General features: G+C 49.2%; 4 protein-coding genes across 6 annotated transcripts; 2 read left to right on the plus strand and 2 right to left on the minus strand.

Annotated features, from left to right (window-relative positions):
- The first annotated feature begins 888 nt into the window (after positions 1 to 888).
- On the plus strand, positions 889 to 14,783 carry crocc (ciliary rootlet coiled-coil, rootletin). The gene is made up of 37 exons (XM_076147209.1): positions 889 to 1,013; positions 2,676 to 2,805; positions 2,928 to 3,070; positions 3,682 to 3,873; positions 3,959 to 4,036; positions 4,125 to 4,216; positions 4,299 to 4,464; positions 4,547 to 4,653; positions 4,770 to 4,997; positions 5,092 to 5,182; positions 5,277 to 5,363; positions 5,447 to 5,659; positions 5,756 to 5,955; positions 6,088 to 6,270; positions 6,489 to 6,633; positions 6,724 to 6,870; positions 6,953 to 7,183; positions 7,295 to 7,488; positions 7,563 to 7,690; positions 7,788 to 7,957; positions 8,048 to 8,227; positions 8,507 to 8,641; positions 8,734 to 8,877; positions 8,969 to 9,207; positions 9,287 to 9,446; positions 9,598 to 9,765; positions 9,847 to 10,270; positions 10,348 to 10,511; positions 10,597 to 10,717; positions 10,804 to 10,967; positions 11,321 to 11,536; positions 11,692 to 11,916; positions 12,004 to 12,153; positions 12,305 to 12,505; positions 13,023 to 13,154; positions 13,677 to 13,850; positions 14,118 to 14,783. Exons 3-37 carry the CDS (start codon positions 2,936 to 2,938, stop codon positions 14,202 to 14,204), a joined length of 5,871 nt encoding a protein of 1,956 aa, XP_076003324.1. The 5' UTR covers positions 889 to 1,013; positions 2,676 to 2,805; positions 2,928 to 2,935; the 3' UTR covers positions 14,205 to 14,783.
- A 394-nt stretch (positions 14,784 to 15,177) lies between these two features.
- mfap2 (microfibril associated protein 2) lies at positions 15,178 to 19,204 on the minus strand. Of its 2 annotated transcripts, none has more exons than XM_076147212.1 (9): positions 19,076 to 19,204; positions 17,327 to 17,380; positions 16,942 to 16,989; positions 16,549 to 16,575; positions 16,350 to 16,439; positions 16,215 to 16,250; positions 16,030 to 16,117; positions 15,863 to 15,936; positions 15,178 to 15,777 (listed from the first exon to the last, which is right to left on the minus strand). In XM_076147212.1, the coding sequence occupies exons 2-9, from the start codon at positions 17,355 to 17,357 to the stop codon at positions 15,674 to 15,676; spliced, it is 498 nt and encodes a 165-aa protein (XP_076003327.1). In that variant the 5' UTR covers positions 17,358 to 17,380; positions 19,076 to 19,204; the 3' UTR covers positions 15,178 to 15,673. The 2 variants fall into 2 exon arrangements, with proteins under 2 accessions (XP_076003327.1, XP_076003328.1); XM_076147213.1 differs by having other exon boundaries at positions 17,327 to 17,376; positions 19,076 to 19,183.
- A 1,065-nt stretch (positions 19,205 to 20,269) lies between these two features.
- On the minus strand, positions 20,270 to 23,238 carry sdhb (succinate dehydrogenase complex, subunit B, iron sulfur (Ip)). The gene is made up of 8 exons (XM_076147395.1): positions 23,126 to 23,238; positions 22,495 to 22,628; positions 21,972 to 22,057; positions 21,742 to 21,878; positions 21,324 to 21,440; positions 21,132 to 21,233; positions 20,930 to 21,052; positions 20,270 to 20,827 (listed from the first exon to the last, which is right to left on the minus strand). Exons 1-8 carry the CDS (start codon positions 23,195 to 23,197, stop codon positions 20,747 to 20,749), a joined length of 852 nt encoding a protein of 283 aa, XP_076003510.1. The 5' UTR covers positions 23,198 to 23,238; the 3' UTR covers positions 20,270 to 20,746.
- A 424-nt stretch (positions 23,239 to 23,662) lies between these two features.
- mrpl20 (mitochondrial ribosomal protein L20) lies at positions 23,663 to 26,135 on the plus strand. Of its 2 annotated transcripts, XM_076147421.1 has the most exons (5): positions 23,663 to 23,889; positions 24,137 to 24,247; positions 24,957 to 25,034; positions 25,116 to 25,329; positions 25,446 to 26,135. In XM_076147421.1, the coding sequence occupies exons 1-4, from the start codon at positions 23,803 to 23,805 to the stop codon at positions 25,287 to 25,289; spliced, it is 450 nt and encodes a 149-aa protein (XP_076003536.1). In that variant the 5' UTR covers positions 23,663 to 23,802; the 3' UTR covers positions 25,290 to 25,329; positions 25,446 to 26,135. The 2 variants fall into 2 exon arrangements, with proteins under 2 accessions (XP_076003536.1, XP_076003535.1); XM_076147420.1 differs by having other exon boundaries at positions 23,664 to 23,889; positions 25,116 to 26,135.
- Positions 26,136 to 26,218: the final 83 nt, after the last annotated feature.

The following is a 26,218-nucleotide window of genomic DNA, read 5'->3' on the forward strand; positions in this document are numbered from 1 at the left end:
AAAAAAGAAAAGAAAAAAAGAAACCCATCAGAATATATCAAATGTAAACCTTTGCCTCCTGTAAATAAACAGTATATTGTAAACTGGCCTTTTGTTTTCAATTTATCGGTTTAATTCCAATTATGTGCCTCAGGTAAATGGATTTGAGGGTTTTACTTTAAATATCATTGCTCTATTTGATGACGTTTACATTTGCATTTGGGATTCCTGCCACCCAATCCCACCCACACCTTCTGTTACAGGACACAATCAGGTCCTTCAGTTGCTTATCTTCACTCAATTACTTCCTGCATACAAACAAACCAGCTTTATCTGCTAACATTTCAACTGTAAACACATTCGGCTATTTTGAATGTCGCCACAGCAACAAGCATTTTGTTGAGAATTAGATGAGCATAGTTTTATATTCGACTGTTGCTTTTTGGTTGGTTTGGGCCAACGGTAATAAAGTAATAGTAACACAATTTTAAAATGTTTGGATGTTTTGTTTTGGGTTTTGTCAAGAAAATATTGCGTCATTTGTGATACCACCAGGGGACACTCCACGTACCGCTGGTGACACGTGTACCATAGCGTGAGAACCAATAGTCTGAAGTGAAGTAAGCCTGTTTCTAGTAATATATTATTCAAAACAGGACTACTGTTCATGTCTTCCGTACCGAATGCATCTTGGCCAGTAAACAAATCAGTGCTAAGAATGTGTGTTAATGCAACACGCTTGAGTAAATGCGGACCAAAACACGAGGGCGGGTGTTGTGGACTGCTTTGCGTACTCTACTAATGTTTGTATTCTCTATTAGATTTCTGCTCTGTGACAGAAATGAGAAGTATGATCATATGACCGGCATGGAGGCTGAGCGGGCTGTGGGCTGGAGTTTAAGTCCCTCCCCGGAAAAAGCATGGAGGAGAACTCTGAACACGGCAGCGCTACGTCTTCATTCAGCTGGTAGAGACCCGGGGTGATGGAGGGATGAAGGAAAGAACCATAACATACAGCAGGCCGATCAGTCCAGGTGAGGGGATCAATCGGTGACGTGCCTGCTTTCAACGTGTGAGCTCAGGGGGCCGTAAAGTACACATCTCTTTGTGGTGCGTTCACATCCCTCACGATTTTCGCGCGATTTAGCTGTCAGACCGCTGCTCTTTGGTATAAAACTCAACAAAGTTAAACATCGGTTTTGGGATGCTGCGGGATCGGACAACCCCTAACCTCTGTTTGGGAAACTTCAAACCATTTGGGCGTGTCCGTCTGGATGGACGCGTGAAGTCTGGTGTGGTTTTTAGTTTGCTGCATGTGGAAGCACAGGGGAGGAAGCTACTGTTTGTTCTTATCACACCATTGTTGTGTGTGTGTCTTTGTGGTGTTCCGCTGCTATTCAGGGCTGCTATCTATCACGGGCAACAGTTGTGTTGACTGTAGTCAGGTTAAATCTGGCCATGGCGATGATGATGCAACAGGTGGTATCTATCTATCTATCTATCTATCTATCTATCTATCTATCTATCTATCTATCTATCTCTCTCTCTCTCTCTCTCTCTCTCTCTCTCTCTCTCTCTCTCTCTCTCTCTCTCTCTCTCTCTCTCTCTCTATCTAATCCCTTACTCACTATTATAGTCTGTGAACTAAACTTGCAGTGAATAGTCACAAGCAGCTATATATTCACTGTCGGTTGCTTTGTGTGTGTGTGTGTGTGTCTCCTGGGTTAAGGGTCTGGTATTGACATAATGATCCTCTTGTCTGTATCTGTGACAGTCACAAAGTAGTGCAGCCCCCCCCCCCCCCCCCCCCTCTTGTAGGGGACTGTGTTATAGTTTTGATTAAAACAGCCTCTCGGAAAAACAGCCAATCAGACTAAAGTGATAATAGAGTTGTTATTATATGGTGATATACTGTATATAAATGAATGAATGGAAACTCAAATCGCATCTAACAGTGGCTCATATCTATGACTTGAATGACGTCATCACAAGTCCCAAACGCGGTGGGTGATTATTGATTTGCATGGTTGCGTTTTTAGTTTGTCACCAATAAGAATAAACCGATGATGGACACACACACACGCAGGGGGGCTTTGAAGGCAAAGCAGTGAGAGTGGAGGAGGAGGAGGAAGAGGAGGGGAGGGGGGGGGGGGTGCTGCGTTTAAACCTGTTAATCCTACTGCTGCCCTCAATCTGCGCCTGTCTGAGCCGGAGGAAGAGGAGGAGACGCGCTGGACTCACTCACACACACACACACCGAAACCTTCCGATGTAAACTTTGCTTTGAATATACGCAACTCCAGCTGATCATTCTCACTGCGTCGTTAACGGTAAACGGGTAAAGGACGAGTTTTTATTTAGTCCACCCGCGCACACTAGCCGGGCGGGTTTAATCTTACTCCCCAGAGGAGGTCAGGGATTTTAATTATCTGCCACCAACCCGATGAGCGCCGCGGAAAACTCCGACCCGGACTCCAACAAACTGGAGTCTGTGATCCAGGTGAGACTCGCTGGAGCCTTAAATCCATATCAGAGCTGATTAATGACACCTGCTCTCCTAGACAGCATAAGAGTTCTGTGACCTTAATAGTGTCTTGGTTAATGGCTGTATTTGGATCAAGATGGATGCTGTTGTCTAGTGGAAACATTCATCCATCTGTGTGTGTGTGTGTGTGTGTGTGTGTGTCTGTCATCAGAGGCTGGAGGAGAGCGTTCTGTCTGAGGAGGAGAAGAGGCTGACGGTCCGAGGCCCCTCGCCGGACGCCCCCCCTACATGTCTGCCAGCACGAGTACGAGAGATTGTGACTAAGAACCTCAGCGACACCTGTGAGTAAAACGCTGCTGCTACAAAAAACAAAACAAGAAACGTACAGTAGAGATCATTTTTTGGGTCCTAATCGCTCTCTGTCTCTCTGTGTCTCTCTGTGTCTCTCTGTGTCTCTGAGCAGCAGGAGCCATGTCCTCTGTCATGTCAATCCAGGATGAGAACCGCGTCCTGCAAGGAGAGCTGGGCAGACTGGAGGACCTGCTGGCTCACAGCCGAGCGGATAGAGACGAGCTCGCCATCAAGTACGGTGCCATCAGTGAGAGGGTAAGACAACAACAACAACAACAGACAGCTGGCAGTGATTGAATTAAGACAGATAGACTTACACAAGCACTTGAAGAAGAGTGTTCATATCATTATTAGACAGGGATACTAGATATGATGTTGACATGATTGATGTGGTTTTCCAGGTTAGACATTTCTGCCCAGAGAGAATTCTGTCGCACTTTCCCTTCTTCACCCATTTCACTATTTTCTTTGTCTGCCTTTGTGTGAGATTTGCCGGTCTCCGTGGTGATAGGGGCAGGAATGAATTGAAGTGGCATGTTGCTATGGTGTCTGTCACCCGGGGTGACTGTAAACAGGGGCTTCAGCAGAGAGGAGACGGGGGTCTACAGGGTGGGAGCTGCTGCATGTCATTAAGGGTTGAACATTAATGAAGGAAGCCTGAAAGAAAATAGGTCCTTTAATTGAAATCAGGTTCATTTAAAAGGACTTTAGATGTTAGATGAAGTGGTCTGAACCCCCCCAACCCATTAAAAACACCATTTGGGCATTTCTACCTTTTCATACTGAGCATTAGATGATTGTTCCCTGACTTTTGCAGAGATTTGTGATGATTTGTTGACTGTGACTGTAAATACTTCAACCCACAGCTGGAGCAGGCGCTTCGCTTTGAGACGGGAGACGACGACCATGATTCTCCAGACTCTCGCAGCCTGGCCCAGCAGAACGTGGATTTGCGCAAGCGGCTGGACGAGGAGCAAGCGGCCTACAAGCGCAAACTCACGGCCTACCAGGAGGGCCAGCAGAGACAGGCGCAACTGGTGCAGAAGTTACAGGCCAAGGTAGAAGCTGGTTTCAGGAAAGGATGATAAAGGGACGCGACCACAGAGGAGGGAGAGACTGATCTATTGTCCTGTTCTGTCTCAGGTGCTTCAATACAAAAAGAGATGCGGTGATTTGGAGCTGATGTTGCAGGAGAAGTCCTCTGAGTTGGAGAAACACAGGGTGAGTCCAGGTGGATCTCGGAATATTCGGAAAGCAGAATGTTGCCTCTACATAAAAGATGTTCTCCGTTTCATATCTTCTTATTTAGGGTCACGGTGAACCATCAAACAATCGGCATCAAGACGAACCAAGCAGCAACCTGGATGAGGCTTTAATACGCTTGGAGGAGGAACAGCAGAGGTGACATCATGTTACATCCAACTGATCAAACATCTCAGAATGTCTCTTTGTTGTCTTTGTAAACCTGTGTCTTTGTTTGCAGGAGCAGCAGTTTGTCTGCAGTGAACGCGATGCTACGAGAGCAGTTGGAGCAGGCTGGTCTGGCCAACGAGGCTCTCAGCCAGGACATACGCAGGCTCACTACTGATTGGACCAAAGCCAGGGAGGAGCTGGAGCAGAAGGAGTCGGACTGGAGGAGAGAAGAGGAGGTGAGCCATGGTTCCTAAAGGTGAAGCAATGTGCAGTGGAGCATGTTTTGTATTGTTTCCACGTCTCTCTCTTCTCTTTCAGTCTTTCCATAGTTACTTCAGCAGCGAGCACGGCCGACTGCTGACGCTGTGGAGACAAGTGGTCGGTTTTCGCCGCCACGTCTGTGACCTGAAGAGTGCAACCGAGAGGTACGGATCATTCCTGTCTGAAAGCCATCATTTACGATTGATGCAGCAACAACAGATGAGATGACACAGTGATGCAGTGATACAGTGATGTGCCCCCCCTTGTCTCTCATCCCCAGGGACCTGTCAGACATGCGTAACGAGCTGTCCCGGGCCTCCCACTCGACCCAGGTGTCCTGTGCGGGCCACGCTGTCATGCTGCAAAGCCGGGAGGGAGGAGCGGCTCTGAAGCTGGAGCGGGAGAAGGCTGTGCGGGCTCAACTGGAGCAGCAGCTGAGAGACCGAGTGGCAGAAATGATGAACTTCCAGACCAGAACAGATGCAGAGAGGAGCGAGCTCAACTCCAGGTCAGCGACACAAACACACGGAGCTCCTATCACTTTATTTGTGGATAAGTGATGGATTATTAATGAGGAATAACTTGTTTGTGTCAAATGTCAGGTTGTCAGATTCCGTGCGAGAGGGGGAGAGACTCAAAGGTCAGATAGAGGACAGAGACAGAGACGTCATGATGCTGACCAGGAAGCTTGAGGTGAGAGGACAAGTGTTACTATTATTGTTATTACAGATCAGCTGCATTGATCCTCTTCCTCTAAGTGAGCTAAATGTCTTTGCTGTTCCCTCAGGAGCAGAGTGGTAATGAAGAGACGGACATGCAGGCGATGAGAACACACACCGAGACACTACTGGACACACTGAGGGACATCGCTCAGGTACAAAGTCAGGGAACATATCTGGAATATAAAGGAACACCACGCCAGGACGGAAATGAATTTGAATCTCTATTTCTTTACAGACGGTTTTGTCAGATGGAGAGTCGTCATCAGAAGCAGACCAGGACAATTCCGGGACTCCGCTGCTGACCTTGATCCGTGGCTCCTCCCCTCAGCGCTCCTTATCTCCTCTGAGGTCATCGTCACCTTCTCGCCTCTCCTCATCGGCTCCTCTCCCGGAGGCGGCCCTGTCTGCTCTGCGCTCTGCAGTCACAAACAGACAGATCCAGCTGCAGGTAACATGGCACAACAGAAGCTATGAACATACTGTATAGCAGCCTGAGTGTGAATTTTAATGGAACCACCCTATCACCTGTGTTGTTGGTGTGCAGGACGTGCGAGGGCGTCTGCTCTCCGCCCAGTCCACCCTGCAGCAGTTGCGCAAGCACCTTTCGGAGGCCGAAGCGTCTAAAAGAGACGTGGAACAGCGCAACCAAGCCTTGCAGAGAGAGAGAGACGCTGCTCAGAGAGAGAGGGAGAACACGCAGAGAGAGAGGGAGCGTCTCAAGCAGGAGAGAGATGCTTTGGCCAGGTGACAAGAGCAGACACACACACACATCAGCATGTATCCAGTAATCACTCCACGCTTAATCCTAAACTCCTCATTAACTCTACAATATGCCGCCCCCCCCCCCCCCCCCCCCTTCACCCTCACACGTTCTAGTGAGAAGGTGCTTTTGGAGAAGACTGTGCAGACGACACAGAGCAGCAACCACATCCTACAGATGGACTGTGAGAAGCTGCAGCTGGCGGTGACGTCCACACAGCGGGAGCGAGACCACGAGAGGGAGGAGAAAGAGGCGGCCGTGCAGGAGAGGGAGCGAGCCAAAGCAGAGACTCACAGAACGTAAGCACGCTAATCGATTGTGATTAAGTGAACGAAGGAGGACACACTAATCCACAAAGTCCACCGCAATTTATTCATTGGGCAAGATCCCCACTCAGCATGTACAGATCTACAATCCACTTTATCCACTTCCTCCATTATAACTTCAGATAAAACCATTAGGCACAAAATGTATCAATAGTATAGTTTTCTCTCATGGCTCTGTTGCTTTGCCACAGTCAGAGGCAGTGGGATCAGAGTGAGAGTCGAGCCTCGGCCCAGAGAGGAGAGCTGTCTGCAGTGAGGGAGACTCACCAGCAGGGGGAGGTTGAGAGGCAGCTGCTGGAGCGAGAGAAGGTCCAACTGTGTGAAGCTCTGGCTCGGGTAAGGAGGAGTTCAAGTCATGATTATTGTCGCAGTTCGTTTCATTCAGCTGTCTTCTTTATGTTCTCCTGGTTCCTGCCCCCCCTTCAGGTTGAGAGCAGTAATGCAGAGCTCTCACTGTTAAATAACAAGCTCCAGTCTGAGGACGCCGCTCTCAGAGACTCTCTAGCTAAGATGAGCAGTATGAATGAAGGTCTGGCTCAGGACAAAGCTGACCTCAACACCATCATCCTCCAGGTAGAAGGCTTTCACGATGATCTCACCTGTCCTCAATGTCTCAGCCTCTCTTCTGAGTCTCATCCTTGCTTCCGTCTCAAAGCTGGAGGAGGAGCGAGGCCTTCTACAGGTCCAGAAACGGGAGGCGGAGCAGGAGAAGCTGACCATCAGAGACGAGCTGGTGCGGTTGGAGCAGGACAGGCTGGAGCTTGACACCGCCCGCATCAACCTGCACCAGTCACTGCAGGACGCTGAGCTGAGCCAGGCGGGGACGGAGACGGAACTCCAGAGTCTCAGAGCGGAAAGACTTAAACTGCAGGATAAAGTCACTCAGGTACAGATAACAGATCATATGACATCATCATCGAGGGAACGGTAAAGGGAAATCCTGCCTTTGCGTATATTCACCCTTCTCTCTCGCTTGTCTCCATGCTTTTGTTGACAGCTGTGTGGTGAAGTGACGTCTCTGGGAACAGAGTTGAGTCTTTCCAGAGGAGAGGGCCAGAGGAGCGAGGTGGCTTTAGAGGAGGCCGGCCGGGGTCGGGCTGATCTGGCCCGAGAGAAAGCAGCTCTGGTGGTCCAGCTGACGGCATCGGAGAGAGAGAACACGGTGCTGTCAGAGGAGCTGGCTGCTTTCAGGTGTGTGTCCTTGCTTGCAGGGATTTAAATCTGTGTTTATCTGTGCTCCATTATTGATGATCTGAACCCTGCAGGTCGGAGCGAGAGTCCCTGGAGACGAGTCTGTTTGAGGTGCAGCAGCAGCTCATCCAGGCGGAGTCTAGACGAGAGCAGCTGGAGACGGAGAACCAAAACCATCGAGTCCGCTGCGAGACTGCAACAGGTGAGGGACGCAAATATGAAGCAAGGGTGAAAGCAAACAGGAAAAGAAAAGGGCGGCTGAAGGTCGGTCAGTGACGTTATTTGTGTTTGTCTTCCAGCTGAACTGAGGCGTGTGCGCTCCGATGCTGAGAACGCTCTGGCCCACGCAGAGAGGGACAAACACACTCTGACTCAGACCCTAAAGGCTGCACAGCAGGAGGCACAGCAGGTCTTACGCAACGCCATCTCTGAACACCAGCAGGAGGTGGAGAGGCTGATCTCAGAAAAGGTGACAAGGCTCAAAGGCTTGATGTCACTAAAACCCTGATTTGGGAGATGTTGATGTTGAACGCTTCGACTCGGCTGCTCTGTTTGACAGGAAGTCCTGCGTCACGGCCTGCTGATGGAGCACGAGGGCGCCCAGCGGAAGCTCAGACAGGAGGCGGAGGATCAGCTGCTCCAGGCGAAGAGAGAGAAGGAGGAGCTGCAGGATGAGATGAGGAGTCTCCAACACGATCGAGATCAGAGTCTGCTGCAGGCCGAGACCGAGAAGCAACAGGTGTGAACAACCTCAATGTGTCGTTGGAGAGCTTTGGGTTCGTTTGTTATTCAGCATGAATGAAAGGAAATGAAGGGAATGATGACTTTGCAATCCACATATGACATCAGTATAGAGATAAGATCCTTGTGCTGATTGTTGTGTTGATCTGTGTGTGATATCTAATCCTGGTGTTTAATCAGGAGAGGTGGAGCTGTAGGTCCATATCTCACATCTCTGTCCTCTGTCCTCTGTCCTCTGTCCTCTGTCCTCTGTCCTCTGTCCTCTGTCCTCTCCCAGGCTCTGTCCCTGAAGGTTGCAGAGAAAAGTCTCCTGTCTGACCGGGTGTCCACGCTGCAGGCCGAGCTGTCAGCCGCAGCCCTGGAGGCCGAGCGACTGAGCAGAGAGGCAGCTCACTACAAAGACCAGGAGCAGGTAGCAACATGGACGTGGCTCCTCTCACTGCTGGCTGCCTGTCGTCTGTCCTGGAGTTTATTTCTTCTTTCGTTCTGTCTTTCTTTCTTCAGATCAGAGTCGGAGCTTTGACCGGCGAGCTGCTGGAGCTTCGGTCTCAGTTGGAGGATGCGGCTGTTGCGCACAAGCGTGAACTCCAGAGTCTGCGAGAGGCTTGTGCCGACCTCCAGTCCCGTGCTGATGTCGCTCTCAAAGAGGTAGACGATCCTAGACAAGCTTCTGTAGCGCTGCATTGCAAACAGCAGAGCGCCGACCTCCTGACCCCCTCCTCATGCTTCTGCCCCGCAGCTGGAGCAGTGCAGAGCTTCTCTCTCAGCCAGCGAGGAGAGCCGGGACCAGTCGAGGCGGGACGTGCTGGAGGTCGAGCGGCGCCTCAGCCAAACAGAGGACACGGCGGAAAACTACAGAAGAGAAGGGGCGGAGCTACGACGCAATCTCAGTGATGTCACCAAGGAGAAGGACACGCTCAACCTGTCCAATACGCAACTCAGAGAAACACTGAGAGGGGCAGAAACAGAGAGAATCAGGTGAGAGAGGGAAGCCAAGACGGTGACGACAGCAACGCCAGGGAATGTATCCACGCTGAATGTGTGTGTGTGTTTTCAGTGTGAAACGACAGTGTGAGGAGAAGGAACAGAGGCTGGCTGTGCTGGAAGACAACTTAACATCTACTCAGAAAGAGGTGACTGATCTGCGCAGCTGCCTGAGAGAAGTGGAGAGGTCACGACTGGAGGCCAGACGAGAGCTTCAGGAGCTCCGCAGACAGGTCAGCCTCCTCCCACTCACACCTCCAGAAGAAGAAAGAGCGGCTAGAAAGAAGCACGCTAACTGAGAAAACTGGCTTCCTGTCTAGACTTTACTGCACGTAGTCAAAACAACCAGCTAGAGGGAGAGTTTCTTGTTTGTCTTGGCTGCAGGTGAAGGTTCTGGATGGAGAGAAGGAGCAGAAAGGGAGGGAGGTGGCAGAGCTGCAAGCCCGTCTGTCACTGGAGGAGTCGAGAGACGAGGAGAGAGGGAGAGAGGTTCTGGCCCTTAAACAGAAATTAACTGAAGCTGAAACGGCGAGGAACACCATCAAGAAAGAGGTGAGGAGAGGCTGAACATGGGTTGATTGACTTTGTGTTTTTAACTCTTTCATTGACTGCTTTCTTTATTTCCCCATGCAGCTCTCTCTGATTCAGAAGCGCGTGCTGGAGTCCGAGTCTGGCTGGCGTGGCTGCGAGAGAGAACTGACCTCTCAGCTGCAGGAGGCCCGCGGCTGTGAGAAGAAGCTGCAGGATGAAGCCAAGAACCTGTCGCTGCGTGCCCAGGCAGCGCAGGACGCCGCGGCCCAGTCCGGCCTCCAGCTGAGCGAGGCCCAGGGCCGGCTGGCCGCCACCGAGGCCGAGCTGAGCCGGTCCGAAATCGGGCGGAGGGAGCTGGAGTTCCGCCTGAGCAGCCTGCAGTCGGCTCTGACGCGCACGCTGGGCATCGGGGCGGGAGGAAGGGGAGGTAGGGGACGCAGCCCGGGGGGAAGCTCCGCATCGCCTGGCAGCGTCTCGCGCCATCACAGCGCCTCACCAATGCGCTCCACAATGTCGCCCCCTAAAGGTGAGAATGAAACTCACAGCGTCACGACAAGGATGAGGGAGACTGAACACTCTGAATGTAACATATTATTTTTGCAGAATTTCAAACAAGCACCCCTGACAACACTCTGGGATCAGGGGCCATGTCTCCTGAGAGGGGGGACACACCTCTTCCTCTTCCTCAGCCGGAGCTGGACCCTGAGACGCTGCGTAGTGGACTCAGAGACTTCCTTCAAGAGCTGCGTGAAGCACAAAGGGAGCGGGTAACCGAGCAGCAAAGAGCGACAAACTACATACATGTTCATCCCTCGCATGTTTTGAAGTGTTTGATAACTGCTTGTGTGACAGGATGATGTCCGATGCCAGATGGGGACGCTGCAACGTGAGCTGGAGGAGGTGAGCGGGGAGCGAGACGCCGCTCAGAAACGCCTCACTGTGCTACAGAACAACCTGCAGGAATACCAAGAAGGTCATTCATCTGTGTGTGCATCGTCTGAAGAAATACTCCACCCTGTGCCCCTGTGTTTAAATATGTGTGTGTGTGTGTTATTGTAGGGAAGCGTGATGTGGACGAGCGTCTGACCACCACTCAGATGCTCCTCCAGCAGCAGGAGGAGGTGGCGAGGAGAGCAGACAGAGAGAGGAGAGCTCAGACCGACCGGGTGAAGGAGTTAGAACGAGCGCTGCAGGCCTCTGACACGGACAGGAAGCATACTCAGGTACCCGCCCCCAACACACACACGTACGGACACACACAGACATGTTTTGGACGCACAGCAGTGACGACCAATCTGCCAAGACGACCATATGAGCGCACACACAACGGTAGCAATATATAGAAGGAAACATGATGGGGTGATGTCACAACAACAGATGGCACGCAGACATTGTCTCAGTCTCATGTCCACCCTCCATATGTCTGTCCCACCTTTGAGAACAGCCCCCCCCCCTGAACAACAGGAGGAGGAGGAGGAGGGAATGAAGAAGAAGACATGGGTGGGAGGGAAAAAGGAGCAAAGATTGTGGATGAAGTTGAAAAATGTCTGAACCCTTCCTCCTCTCCTCTCTGTAGGATCAGCTGAATAAGCAACGCGCCGCCGAAATGCGTCTGGAGGCGGAGAGGAGGCGTCTGCGTGAGGCCCTGGAGGCGGCTGAAGCTCGGGCCACCCGGGTGGAGCTGGGGAGGCGCAGTCTGGAAGGAGAGCTGCAGAGGCTCAAACTGAGCCTGGGAGACAGGGAGGCAGAGAGCCAGACCTCCCTGGAGCGCCACGACTCTCTGCTCAAGCAGGTACAGCAGGCTGGCTGAGTCCTCTGAGTGCTGAGGCTGAGTATCTGAATGCACTTGGGTGTAGTGATGTATTTGGCTCCCCCCTGTTATTTGGAGCTGAGATGTGTTTCGTGTCAAACCTGTAATCCCAGATGTTTTATTGGTTGGGCTCACAGGTGGCAGAGGGAGAAGCGTGTGTGTCCTCGCTGCAGAGAGAGGTGGAGAGGCTCAACCAGGCTCTGCTCAAAGCACAGGAGAACGAAGCTTTACTCAAAGACAAAACCAGCAGCCTGACCCAGAGTCTGCAGGAGGCCACAGCCGCACACAGCAGCACCCAGGGGCGCCTGGCTGCACTGCAGAGGAGCCTGAGTGTGACGGAGCAGGACAAGAGACATCTGCAGGTGAGAGAGAAGACCACGAATAAAGGTGGGACGATGTGGAGGAAAGAAGGAGGACACTTGGTGTGATCGTCTCTCTGTGCTGCTTAGGAGCGGGCCGACGAAACCAAAGCGTCGCTGGCTGAGGGCAAAAGGAACATGGCCGCCCTCGGGGAGCGAGTGCAGAACCTGCAGAGTGAAGTGGACCGCAGCGAGCTGAGGAGAGAGGAGCTGCAGGCCGAGCTCAGCAACACACAGGAGGTGAGAGGGAGGACGGGAGACATGTTTGTTGCTTTTGGTCAATTGTTCACTACATCTTGATTTAGTTGAAAATAACAAAAACATGTAAGGACTTCCTCTGGGCAAGGACAGTAACTATCCTCCTTCACCTCCATGCTCGTGCTCCCGTCAGGTTCTGCGTCAGCGCTCGGCCGGCCTGGTCGAGGCTCAGCGCGGCGCCCAGTCGTCTCAGGCGGAGCGGGCGTCCCTGGAGGAGAGGCTGCGCGGGCTGCAGAGGGCCGTCGCCATGCTGGAGACGGAGAAGAGGGACGCCGAGCGACAGGCGGTGCGGCTGGAGAAAGACAAGAACGCGCTGAGGAACACGCTGGATAAGGTCGGGGGCGCTCTTCACACACATACGCAACAAATCTCTTTAATGGTTTCTCCCACAGAAGAGTGAATTCAAAGCATGTGTGCTTGTTAAGACACATGTTGGGCAACAAACTGTCCTGTGGTCCGACCAACACTGGAGCTCAGTGATGTGTTTATATTTAAAGTGCTGTAATGAAGGCCATTCTTCCTGCGGCTGGATAATGGATACAAGCAGCGAGCGAGGGGAGGTTCTGCTTTGTCATTTAAATAAAGACACGCAAGGACACAAGCATGTATGTTCACCAAGATCACAGGGAGAGGATGATGATGGTGATGAAGATGGGATGGGGGGAATCATGCCAACATTGAGTTTAACGACCGAACTGAACTCTGTCCCCTCTGAAGTGTTGTCGGTCTACAACATGAAGAATCTCACACATGAAGTCTTTCCAAAAAGCGAAAGTGTTCACAATCACTACCAGGTTTCCACATATTTTGTAAATCTGCTGCGTCACGCTGGTCATATTTCTGTCTCTAAGGTGGAGCGTCAGAAGCTGAAGACGGAGGAAGGCAGCATGCGTCTGTCTGCAGAGAGGAGCCGCCTGGATCGTTCTCTGACCAGCGTGGAGCAAGAGCTGCAGGAGGCCCAGCAACAGACTCTCCTGCTGCAGGTTAGAGGTTCAGAAACTCAAATGTGGGGCTGAGTCACAGACAGGTGGTGAACAGCACCGCCGCTCCCGGTGGAGGTGTTGTTTTCACACCCCGGGCCTGAGGTGTGAGAGCATAAGGGATGGATTTCCTGCCTGAGTTTTATAGCCAGGCACATTTAAGATGCAGAAAGAAGGTTACATCTGCAGAAACATCCCATAGATTAGGTTTGATGGTCTCACACTCAAAGGCTCTGTTTCATTATATCTGACATTTAAACTCCTACACCATCAAAACCATCATAATGACCAATCCTGAAAGCAGCTGTTAAAGTTCCAACTTAAGTCGAAAGTTTTCTGCACATCAATGTGAGTTTGAATGTCGGTTTTGCCCGTTGACATGGAGACAAAGCAATCAAGCAAAGAGCAAAGAGTGATTCACCTTTTGTCCGTTGACGCTCTGCAGACTAATAAAAGGCCAAAGTGTCGACGTAAACAACAGCAGCTCTGTGATGTTTGACCCTCTGTGTGTGTGTGTGTGTGTAGGCTCAACTGGCTGAGATGGAGCAGTCGCACGGCCTTTGTGACAACATGTTGAGGCAGCGCGACGACGCCCAGCGTGAGGTGGAGAGGCTGAGGACGAACTACAGGGAACTGGAGCGAACGCTGGGCACCAGAGAGCGAACGTACCGACACAGAGTCAAAGGCATGGAGGAGCAGGTACGCACACGCACACACACACACGCACGCACGCACACACACACACACTACTGATAGGAGAAAACAGGGAGTTAGTTGATCTCCTCAAGGAATAAATGGCGTTTCTTTTCACCACATTAATCAGTTTAATCAGGTTGTAGTCCTGCGATTGCACTTTAACTTCGACATCTTACTTCTACAGAGATGATCCATCAATCAATCAGACAGAATCCATCTACCAACAACATTTGAAGCGATTAAAGCCTGAGTGTGTGCTCCTGTGTGCAGGTGTCCACCCTGAAGGAGCAGCTGCAGCAGGAGATGAAGCGACGGCTGCCTTCACTTCCTCCCTCTTTACTGTCTGCAGGGAACTGAGGACCTTCACCGAATAACCAGGAGGGAAACACTCTGCCGCGCTGATGAGGATAGCAATATTTAGGCCATGGAAACATTCCTTACGTGGTGATTTACTCTGAGTGCTTCACTGTTGTAAATATGACAAACAGCACCACTGTTGTTTTGATTTGTAGCTCATTTGTCCAGTGAGGAATGCGTCCCTCACACAACGCACAGCAGGTGGGAAGGACGCCATCAAGCAGCCCGACCGACTGATCCTCGCTCCACGCCGTCCACACAAACCTCCTCCTCCTGCTGTCTCACTGAAGCAGAAACTCAAATCACCACTGGATTCCCTCCTTCCAGTCTCAATCTGGATGTCACGCAGGAATGAAAATCACAACTCTGCCAGTTTGCACTTGGCTCCAGTCGCCTCACGATGAAGAGCCGAGGACACAAAGGGAGGAAGGTCTTCGCCGCGCTCCAGTGCCAGGAAACAAATGAACCGACCGTAATGAAGAACTGCACTGCGTTTTCTCCCAACGAGGCCCAGACTTTACTGATTATCCGAGCCGTGATATGAAGACAAAAGAGTGAAGCAGAACCAATCCAGTATTGAAACACGATGGTGAAGCTCCAGTATGTTTTAGAGCTTTAACTTTATATAGTTCTTCCTTGTTATGAAGGCTGACACACTGATGTATTATAAACCAGAACAGCAGTATGACTTATTTTATAGACAAACACATGGAGGCCATATGTTTCCCAGCGAATAAACACACTGTGTGCACTGTAACTCCCGTCTGGTGTAAATACCTTTCATCACACACACCGTTGTAGTAAAAAAAAAAAAAAAAAGGTTTATTTCTCCGTCTTTATAGCGACAGATTTACAAAGCAGTAGTACAGAGACTTTGTGTTTGTGAGACGGCGGCGTTTCAAAAAGCCACTGGGGTTGGATTATAGTAAACACATACGCTTGCTGCTTGGTCGCTAAGCACAGATCCACGTGGCAGTAGTACATAAAGTGAGGTCACTCAGCACCTGTTCCTCCTCAAGTCTCCTGATCTTCGTCGTCCTCCGCCATGAGACGATCAGCGCCCCGCCCGGTTTCTCCGTGGGGGTTATGTCTGATGTCAGTGCACAGTGGTCACCATTGTTGAGCTGATCGTGTCGACAATGACTGCTTTTCAACGCAAGTACAGTAAAATATCAACAAACGCACTAATAGCATGAGATTAATACGGTACAATATGGCAAAAAAAGAAAACAAAACATGTATAGAAAAGCTTGATTGCAGTTAATGTGCATCTCCTAATTGTTAACTTCCTATAGCACCAGTGTGATGATTTTATAGCACCAGTCATTTATACAATCATCATTGTTGTTTTGGATTATATTGATCCATAAACGTGATCTACTGGGCTGACATATGTAGGTAAGGACATGAAGGGGGGGGGGACAGGAAGAAGGGAAGGAGAGGGACACACAGGAGCTCCCAGAATTCAATCAGCAGCCGCCGCAGCTCTTTCCGCAGCTTCCCCCTAGTGATGAACACTGGCCGCTCAGCGCCGCCACACCGCAGCGGGAGAACTGGTCACGGCACATGTCCGCTGAAACACACACAGGGCCGGGTTAGAGTATAAACACACACACACACACACACAGTCGGAGAGACCTTGCATGTAGGCTACTCACCTCTGAGCAGCTCTTCATGTGCACAAACGGTCCTCACGCAAATCTCCTTGTTGATGACATACACCCGTCTCAAACTGCAGGAGAGGACAGAGGACATGTCCATTACTGTCAGACTCACACGCTTTCAGTCCCATTCTTACCTCCCTGCTCATCTAACTAGCTTTTACCTGTAGAAGCAGAGGCTGTTGAGGCACTGCTTGCAGGGCTTGTGTACAGAGTAGAGTCTGGTGCAGGGGTACTGCTCCTCTCTGCAATCTGGAAATCATCATCCAGTAAATACACAGGAAAATCATTCACCCACTCAAATAAACAAAGCATTATCTGTCCTCTCTCCCCCTGCGGTGTGTCTTACCGAGCGGGCCGGGCTCAGTGGGCTCCAGATCCACTTCTTAAGCATACATGGAAAACAGAAAGACGCAAATGAGTTTGGGGGGGAAATGCAAACGGGTTGATGTCATTGATTGATGAATGTTGTGGACGAACATACCTGTCTGCTCTGAGCGGGACGCAGGGTCGTGTCGAACCTGTTGCTGGAAGGATCCGGCCACAGAGTCTGGATTGTCAGCGTCCTGAGAGTCTAAAAGAAGGAGTGGTGGGTGAGGTGTGTGTGAGAATGTGTGTTCATTTTTGTTGAATGTGATAACGAGAAAGATTGCAACAAAACAAAGAATTCAAACATTTCTCACCTGGAAAATAATCTAGACCATAATCCTCTGTGGAGTGAAAAAGGAGAGGGGAGAGAATGTTTTTAATGACACACACACACACACACACACACAAAAACACACACACACACACAAATGCCAAAACCAAAGCAAATGAGTAATGAACAATGAGTCTGACGCATGATCTCATGTGCAAGATGTTTACACAATAATAACATGTTGAGTGTTATTTACACAGGGAGAACAGCTCCTATCCGGGTGGTAAATAAGAGGAGGAAGAGGAGGAGAGATCCCCCCTGAGGCTAGGTGACAAATGAAGAGGACACCAGATATCAGGAGCAGATGTAGGGAAGCTCTGATACTGAGCTGGAACAATCAGAGCCAAAGTGTTCTGCTCTTATCTAACCAACTCACCCAAAAAAGGAAACGATTCCTGGTACTGAGCCTGGGCGAGCAGCACCACTGTGGAGAGGAAGAGGAAAACAGAGTCATCACAAGGGGCTGGGTGTGTGTGTGTGTGAAAGAACTCTCATATCTGTGATCGAGCACTGTAGCTGCTTTGTGTGTTTGAGCAATTTGTACTGGACTACTGGAAATGAAATTAGTCTCTTTTTAACATTACTCTCCTTCGTGAGACGACCCTGAACGCAGCACAGCAGCTGGGCACTTCAGAGACTCTTTGAAAGCAGCATCTTCATCACATGTAAATCACATTCTCAGCCATATTGAAGTCAGATGGCTCTACCTGACTCCGTCCAACCTCTGTCCAGATGTGCACATGAGTAGAGTGAGGAGTTACCTGGCATGCAGATGAGCAGGAGGACTCTCATGGTCGCTCTGGGAGGTAGTCTGACTGAAACCAAGATGAAGATGAAGATGAAGATGAGGGGATTTATTTTTTTGACATGCAAACATTTAGTTTTCTTTCTTCCTTTCTTTCTTCTTCTTCTTCTTCTGTGGTTCCTGATCTCTCTCTTCGCCGCGGGGCTCCACTCATTCCCTCTGCCCTTCGTCACCTTTCCAACCCCCCACCGGCTCTTCCCCTTCCTCTGCCCTCCTTCACCTCCTCGTCCTCACCCGCCACTGGCCCAAAACAGCCCCACGGGTGAGAAGGAGGAAGGGGGGGGGGGGGGGGAGATCTGACAGCAAGAATGTGGCACGTCTGTCTGTCTGCCTGTCTGTCTCTCTGTCTCTATGTCTGTCCCTACTCAGAACAATCTCTCTGTTTTCCTACTCTGCAGCCCTCGAGCTTCGCTGCAGCAGACAGACTCGGGGCTGCATTCCAGGAAAAGAAGCAGAGGACCCCCTTAACCCCACCCGTCTGAGTTTTCTTCATCCCTCCCTCCCTCCCTCTTTCTCTCTCTCTCTCTCTCTCTCTCTCTCTCTCTCTCTCTCTCTCTTTCTGTCCACATCCTTCATTTCCCTTCTGTCGCCCTCGCCGGTCATTTCCTCGAATCCCCCCCTCTCCCACCCCTTTTTTTCTTCTTCTTCACTGAGCAAAGAGCTTCTTAGGTTAAGTGAGAATGACAATGTGGACCAACGGCAAGAAAGCTCACAGCATCACGTCCGGTTGTCAGTGACCTTCATTTAGTTCCACTGTAAATCCGTTTCACTTGGTCACTTTGTGGAAACTATGAACGCTCCTCCTCTGCTGCAATGCACACACACACACACACACAGACACAGCAAGAGGCGACTTTTTCTGCTTTTTTTGTTCCACTACACACAGGCAGTGAAGACTGAGTCAGATTGAACTGAATCCCACCAACCAGGCTGAAAGACTGAGACACTATCTGCTCCAGGTTGCTTGAAGAATCGGTTATTCTGTGAACTGTGCCAGTTTAACAAACACACACACACACACGCACACGTCTGTATTCAGGCATTTTTCTAGTGCATCACAGTGGCTATCGGAAACCATATGTTTTCACAGTGCACATCTGGGAGCGATTAGCCCCCCTCTCTCCATTCAGTCCTTCCTTTAGAGACCCCCCCCCCCCTCTCTGGGTTGATGGAGGGGGGGGGGAGATGCACAGCTGTCAGTTATTTCCACAGATATGTCTTTTGTTGTCATGCATCAACCACAAAACAAAACAAATCTGTGCCCCCCCCTCTCTTCTAAGCTGCCCTCGCCCACTGTAGGAGCCTTTAGGGTGGGGGGGGGGGGGGGGGGGGGGGTTGTCTCCCCTCTCTTGGCTCCCTCTCTCTCCATTGTAGTGCCGTGGCTGCAGGCTGTGCCGTGGAGTCCCTCCCCCCTGCTGGATCACTGAGTTTCTCCCCAGTGAAAACACCGGACCACATGTGAGGGCTCGACAACACATATACACGCAAATCATCCGCAATTCATCCCAAATCAAGAGCGTCTCCGATAGTCTGACTGCGTAGTCGGCGCAGGAATCACCAACACCAAAACCAAACTTTGCTCCATTACGCACAAACGCACCACGCAAAATTCTCCACTACACCCGCACAAATCAACACTTTATGGATTAAAGAAGTGACAAAAGCAGTGAATCTGATATGAAGACGTGGGTTTTAGAGCGCTTACCGAATTTGGACTCAGTTAGCGCCTGTGTCTGTCCCCGGGTCTCATGCGTCCTGTGAGTGCTGGATCACCTCAAAAAGCCACATTGTACCACCCCGCATCTCGAGTCTCCTCCCCGTCCATCCCTGCCTGCAGCCTGCAGCCCCTGGTCCCAGTACCGACCCGCAACAAAGACAAACACCCGAGAAGAAGAAGAAGAAGAAGAAGAAGAGAACAACGAGGAAGAACAAATGGACGTAATTATCCGAAAGAAGAAGAGCTGCGAAAAGCTACAAATGGTCTCTCACACGCACATTTGCAGCTGACACAGGGAGTGTGTGTGTGTGTGTGTGTGTGTGTGTGTGTTAGTTTAAATCGGTGGTGTAAAGTAACAAAGAGCAAAACAATTCACGACAGACTTTAATTATACTTTGGATGAGTTTGTACTTTTACTGAGCAACATATCCAAGGTAACACAAGGTTTACTTTTCATTACTTTTGGTGAATCAGAGCCACTTTTGATGTAAAGTTAAAAAATAAAGCTGAACCTTTATGAAAATAGTCAAATGTCCTTCCTGCGCCCTGTCCCTCCTCTCCGGGGGAGAAAGTTGTTTTCAGCCTCCATTTGGTGTGTCTTGCCCTTATGGGACCTTTTGCAGTGTGATTGAATGAGTTTTCTGGGGATGAAGGGGTTAAGTCCATTACCACCTGTGGATTTCTTTTCTTTGTCTTGTATTTTAACTGCATTTCTCCATAATTCTCATAACTTTCCCCCCTTGTGATGGGGAGGAGACGTCACTCGCAATGTTTTGGTTTCTCCTTTTCCTGTTTCTCCTCTCTGTATCTGCTAACAGATAACTAAAGAGTGCAATCAAATATTTACTTCCTTTAATCTCTCTTTATCTCTGTGTTCTTTCTGCACTGCATCAAGGAGGCACACATGTGAATAAGCTCACACACTCCAACGTGGTAACATGGAGTTAAATGTAATAATGAAAAATAAAGTAATGCATAACAGTAAATGCGTCACAGTTAACTTTTGATTCAATTTTAAAACTTTGTCAAATATGCTTGGGACAATGACACCATATGAGCTTTTTCTTTTTTGGTTGACTAATGAACTTAACTGACGACAAAGATCGGCACAATTCTAAAACCTGTAGCAGGTAACTGATGACTGATTTCTGTGGAGAGGGACATGATGTCATCACAGCAAAGGACACTGCAGCCATTTAAAATATTTATTCTCCATTAGTGTGCTGTTGGCACGTAGTCAGATCTGAAGGAACATATACACCTCATGTCTGTGAAGCTGCAGCTAAAGTGAAAAACAATGGAAGCAGAGGAGTAGAAACCAGAGGACGAGTCAGTTTTATCATGCAGCGTCATGTTTCCTTAAGTACACACACATACACACACCCCAGTCAGCCATATGGACGTGATATGATACACCAATGACGCAGACACACACTTACTCTCTTGTATACATACTGTACATGTGCACTTGTATAACACCAAGTCCTCCATCCACACACACACAAACACACACATTTTCCTTCACAGCTGAACACCTGCTGTGCCTGTGTGTGGTGGCGGTGGAGCTGACAGGTGTATCGGCCTATCAGACCTCAATAAGCATTAGAATCAATATATAATTTAATGGACATGGAGGGAGAGGCTGAGGTCCAGGAGAGCTCAGGCAGCCGTGGCTTTCTTCTCTTTGTACGTGGCCATCATCTTTTTGATCTCTGCTATTGCTTTTCCTGGGTTCAGACCCTGAGAGGAAGACAAGAAGGACAAAGAGGGTGAGACTTAAGCTGACATGTGTGATACATGGACGTGTGTGTGTGTGTGTGTGTGTGTGAGGGGTGAGCTCACCTTGGGGCAGGTCTTGGTGCAGTTCATGATGGTGTGGCAGCGGTACAGGGAGAAGGGATCCTGCAGCTTGGCCAGACGCTCCTCTGTGAACTCGTCTCTTGAGTCAATCATCCAACGATACGCCTGTAAAAGAGTGGGATGTTTGACTTTTGACCTGCCTAAAAATGTCTCTAAGACTCAGATCTTTTTCATTTGTGCCCACCTGCATGAGGACAGCCGGCCCGAGGTACTTGTCTCCGTTCCACCAGTAGCTGGGGCAGCTGGTGCTGCAGCAGGCACACAGGATACACTCATACAGGCCGTCCTACACAGGGGAGGCATGGGGATTCAGTTTCACTGGAATCTGAAAAAAACATTTCTTTCTAAAGTCACCAGAGTGAAAGCACATGAATACCAGCTTCTGTCTGTCATCCACAGTCTGCAGGTACTGCTCCTTCCCTTCTTGGGTCTCATCCTTTTTCTTCAGGTACGGCTCGATGGACTTGTACTGAGCGTAGAAGTTACTCATGTCCTGCAAAACAAAACTACAAGTCAGATAAGCACAGAAAAAACAATTAAACATGTTCAGAACTAAAGGTAACTCATGTGAGCTCCAGCAGCTCCAGCAGCTCCAGCTATTTGCCCACTGTGTGACTGCTTGGGTGCCACTTGGCAATTACATTACATTACATTACATTACGGTCATTTAGCAGACGCTTTTATCCAAAGCGACTTACAATAAGTGTGTTCAACAAAGGTAGATAAAATGAAATGAAAGTGTTCAGGCTGATGGACTTTGTCTGATGGACTTTGCTCTGAAGGTTTGTACTCACAGGCACCAGATCCTTGACCACATACATGTGGGGCAGAGGGTAGATCTTAGAGGGTTTGCTGATGTTGGTGTCAATCTTGTTAAGACAAGCCAGTGTGTTGCCCCCATTGATGTTCATTGCACATGATCCACAAATACCTGCGTGTGTGTAAGGAAATAAACAACATTTTAGTCAAATATCTGGGACGGGACAATCTATGAACACAAGCATTTAGTCTACATGCTGCTGACCTTCTCTGCAGGAGCGCCTGAAGGTCAGAGTGGAGTCCATCTCATTCTTGATCTTGATCAGAGCATCGAGAACCATTGGGCCACAGCTAGATGATGAAAGAGCACAGTCAGATTGTTTAAGATTTGAAAAGCATAAAGAAGGCAAACAGTTTAGTGGAGCAGAAGAAACCCCAGACAGCAGTTACACCTCAGCTGCATTCATGACTCTTTCACTTTCTTATCTGTAGCTATCTGTAAGTGAGCTGAAAGCCTCCAAAGCTGCTGCATGAAGAGTGTGTCAGTGTGTCAGAGCCGCCTGCTTTCAGCCTCCTTAAGGTTGCTCTTTCTCCATTACCAGTGTTTACATGCGCTTATCCACTGTAATAACAAAGCCCTAATCACCAGGCCTCCACAAATGTAGATGATAACTATAAACAGAGAAGTGGCTGTCGTCTGCAGCAGTCATTACATTAAACATTATTGTAAACACACAGATTAGCATGCATACTGATCTCTTCCTGGCCATATCAAAGCTGTGACTCACGTGTTGAGGTCGATTTCGTAGGTCTGCATGCGAGGTTTGTCTCCTGGAGTGTCTGGATCCCATCTGTATATCTGGAACTTCTTTATTCTGGGCTGCACCGCTGGAGCTGCTGCTGTCTGGGCCCATCGCACCGCCTGACAGGGGTCACCACAGCAACAGGGGTCACCACAACAACAGGGATGGTTTATGAAATAAGACGTCATCCTGATATGTGAGAATTTAAATAACTAAAAGTTTTATGTTGCACATTAATAATACATCAGGCCAACGTTGCTTGAGATCATTGTGTTGTGATTGATTTAAATTTGCTCCAACTCAGTTTGTTTACTATTCTAAGTGGTGGTTAAACTTGTTTCCTGTCACGTGGCGTCACACACACAGTCGTCACACACACATACGTGCATCAAAATCGAACATTTTAAATGTTGTTAAATCGGTGTTGTGACACAGCTGATTAGTGTGATAGGCTTCAGGCTGCGTTTACCCAGGTAACCTACACACCACACCATAGACGGAGCCCTCTTCGGGTGTGTATCGTCTACACAGGGACCCGTAAAAGAGCTCTTCTGATTATCTAAACACTTTCAGCGCTCTTTGTGTGTTTAATCTCGTTTCAGTCCTCCTCACTTACCTGCAGTCCTGCGGTTGAGCGCAACGTTAAGCCAGCGCAGCGGCTCAAGGACGACAAACTGGCAACCGACATGTTGGGAGAATCTACTCTGACCTCAACTGCCTGCAATCCCAGCATGCACCGCGGCTGTGTCGTGACGGTGACTCAGTGCGAGAGCGCGTGTTTTGGCGCACAGCATCTCCCGTCATAGAGCCACACACTCCTAAAGAGCTGCCTATCGCGAGCTCAATACACGTTTAAGTTCATTTGACTCTATGATTATAAGTTATATCTTTTTTGAAACTTCTCAACGTCGTGCTTTCCCGTTCCACTGTCACGCACAGGGTGATGCGGACCAGTCTTTCCCGAAATGTCAGAGAACGGGACGTACAATGACAAAAACAAATGTACCCTGTACTTGGCTAACGGCGTTTCTGTCCGAATGTGTGCGTTTGATTCATATACTTCGTGAGGAATTCCTAGAATTCGTATGGCAGTAAACCCCGGGCGGAGCAGTAGAAGCACACGCGCAGGATTCCCCGGATTATAAATCAAACGCCCTCTGTCAGTCCTACACCGTGCTTGTGTGCGAACCCGCAGAGCAGAGAGTTGTAACTTGTCTAAGGTCACATGTTCTAGCGTTATTCAGGGAAAAGACCAGTTTAAGTGAAACTGAGGGAAGTTACCCGAAGACCAACATGGTGTTTCTGACGTTGCCATGTTGGATCAGAAGCCGTGGACCTGGCAGATACTGGAAAGTCCAGGAATTACTCAAAAATGCAAGGGTAAGGCCCAGACTATTTCCTGGATTGCTATGGACTCACTCCTAACATTCACCTCATATCAAACTAAACGTCAGTCTGAGTTGTTGCTTGCCTCCTGGAATATTACTGAGTCATCCTGCTCGATTTCAGCTATGATCCGGTCAGAAAGCTGCTTCATCGTGAACCCGATCTAATCTCATCAGGGTAATGATGATGATGATGATGTTGTTGTGTTTTAGTCATCACTCCTCTCGTGTCCTCCTTACAGCACTTCAGAGGCAGGAAGAACCGCTGCTACAGTCTGGCTGTGCGGGCGGTCAGGAGGGCTTTCGTCTACGCCACTAAAGCTAGGAAGCTGAAGAAACGCAACATGAGAACGGTAAGGTTATGTCTTATTCATGTGCAATAGTAACAGGGACGTCACCACCTTAAGCTTCTCTCTGATGAGGGTGAACAAGAGGTAGATTCAGGATGGAATCTTTGGGAGTTAATCCAATCCAGCAGGAGTCCAACATCACAATATGACAAGAATGAGTTTAGGTAACATTTTTCCTTGAATGACAGCTGGAAATGACACCCATTGTGTTGGCTTCTCATCAGCATTCAGTTAATGCAGAGTGTAAATGCTGACGTGATGTGTTCCAGGCTAGCTGACCGCATGTTTACCATGTAAATCACGTAAACCACTTAACTGATACAAGCCACCTCCATGTATATTTCATTGATGGTGGTGTAGTGGCACTCTGTCTGGTTTCCTCTTCACTGTAAATGCACCGCTTCTTGGTTTAAGCCTGGCAAACAAGACGAGGTAAACAACAGTGCTTTCATTCAAACAGCGATGTAATCCAATTGATCCTGTCCATGTGTTTATGGCCGCTTATTGAGATCTGATCACTAAGCAGATGTTATCTAATTATGGAGGATGCAAAATACAACAAACCCCATCATCTGTCATTATCCAGATGTCCACCACCAAGGACACATCTCCCTGCAAAGTTTCGGGTTTCTAGTATCTAGGCAGGATAACCTATTAAGTGATAACAGTCAATGAATGGATTGTTTTGCTTTGTTTCCCATATTTGTTGTAGCTTTGGATCACACGCATTGCAGCAGCGTCACGGGAGCATGGACTGAAGTATCCCGCCCTCATGCACAACCTAGTAAAGGTGAGTTTTGTTACTCCCTGAGCCACTCTGACTCCAGTTGCTGAAAGTTTGACCTGTTCCCTCTCCTTCCCCCCCGTACAGACCAGCGTTCAGCTCAACCGCCGCGTCATCAGCGAACTGGCCATCACAGAGCCTCGGTCATTCCTCTCTCTGGCGGAGCTAGCGAAGGCTCGGCGGCAGGAAGGCATGCGTGCGGCGCTGGGCGACGGGAAAGAACCTGCTGGTGTTTTCTCCCGCGTGGTTTTGCTGCAGTAACCAACGCTCTGTTATTATGGACTCCTTGTTGCCATGTGCTGTAAGAAGCTGTGCTCTTGGGTTTTGGAGATGTGCTTGAATCGGCCAACCAGATCATTTCCTTCTATGACAGATGTAGATTCTAAATCTGCATCTTCATTTTGTGATTCTTTGAAGGTCGCTGTCCAATGGATTAGATGAGCAAAGGTGATGAACAGGCTGAATAAAGAGGTAAAGAAAAAGAGCCAATGCACCGCTTGAGCAAGAGAAGTTATGTTGGCCTTATTTTGATTATGGATTGAAGTCCCGTCCATGTTGTGAAGTGGGTATAATGGAGTAGGTAGAGACCGAGCCGCGCCCTTGGAGATGCAATGTCTTTCTCAAGGACACTCAGCAGGACAGATCATCTGTGTTGTGATATTTGATTGCTGCCTTGAAGGAGGCTCGCTCGCTTTCTGTCATGGCTAATGAGAAAGACTCCATCGGTCACAGTGATACTTGATCTTAACCTTGACCTTTACTGATTCCTCCATGACACTCAGGCATGGCATCGTAATCCAAGGTTGCAGTTGAAACCCAACAGAATAGCAGTTGTGGGTCCAGAGGCAGACTTCCTTTACTCCCGTTGATCTCACTTCATTATCAGTCATCATCAGTGTCTGAGGGCTCAGAGCTCCTCTGCACCTGGATGATAAAAAAACCTCATTACTGTCATCATCCTGCTCTTTTGTTGAAATGTGATTTGATTCTGTTGGTCTGAGCAACGTCGATCCCCAGGTCTGCTCTGTATGTGTGTTTGTGTCATTTACTTTTTCTTCTGGTAAGATTGTGTTCATAAAGTGCATTCATTAAACATTTTGTTATGGAGTTTGTCTGTTTGTTTTTATTATGCAGCAAGCAACAAAGGTGTATAGACACGTATTGGTATTGTAATGCTCCCTCATTATTTT

The sequence above is a fragment of the Genypterus blacodes genome, unplaced genomic scaffold (genome assembly GCF_046128005.1).
Source record: "Genypterus blacodes isolate CSIRO-AG114 ecotype Tasmania unplaced genomic scaffold, CSIRO-AGI_Gbla_v1 ptg000037l_1, whole genome shotgun sequence".
In the NCBI taxonomy this organism is placed as follows: Eukaryota; Metazoa; Chordata; class Actinopteri; order Ophidiiformes; family Ophidiidae; genus Genypterus; species Genypterus blacodes.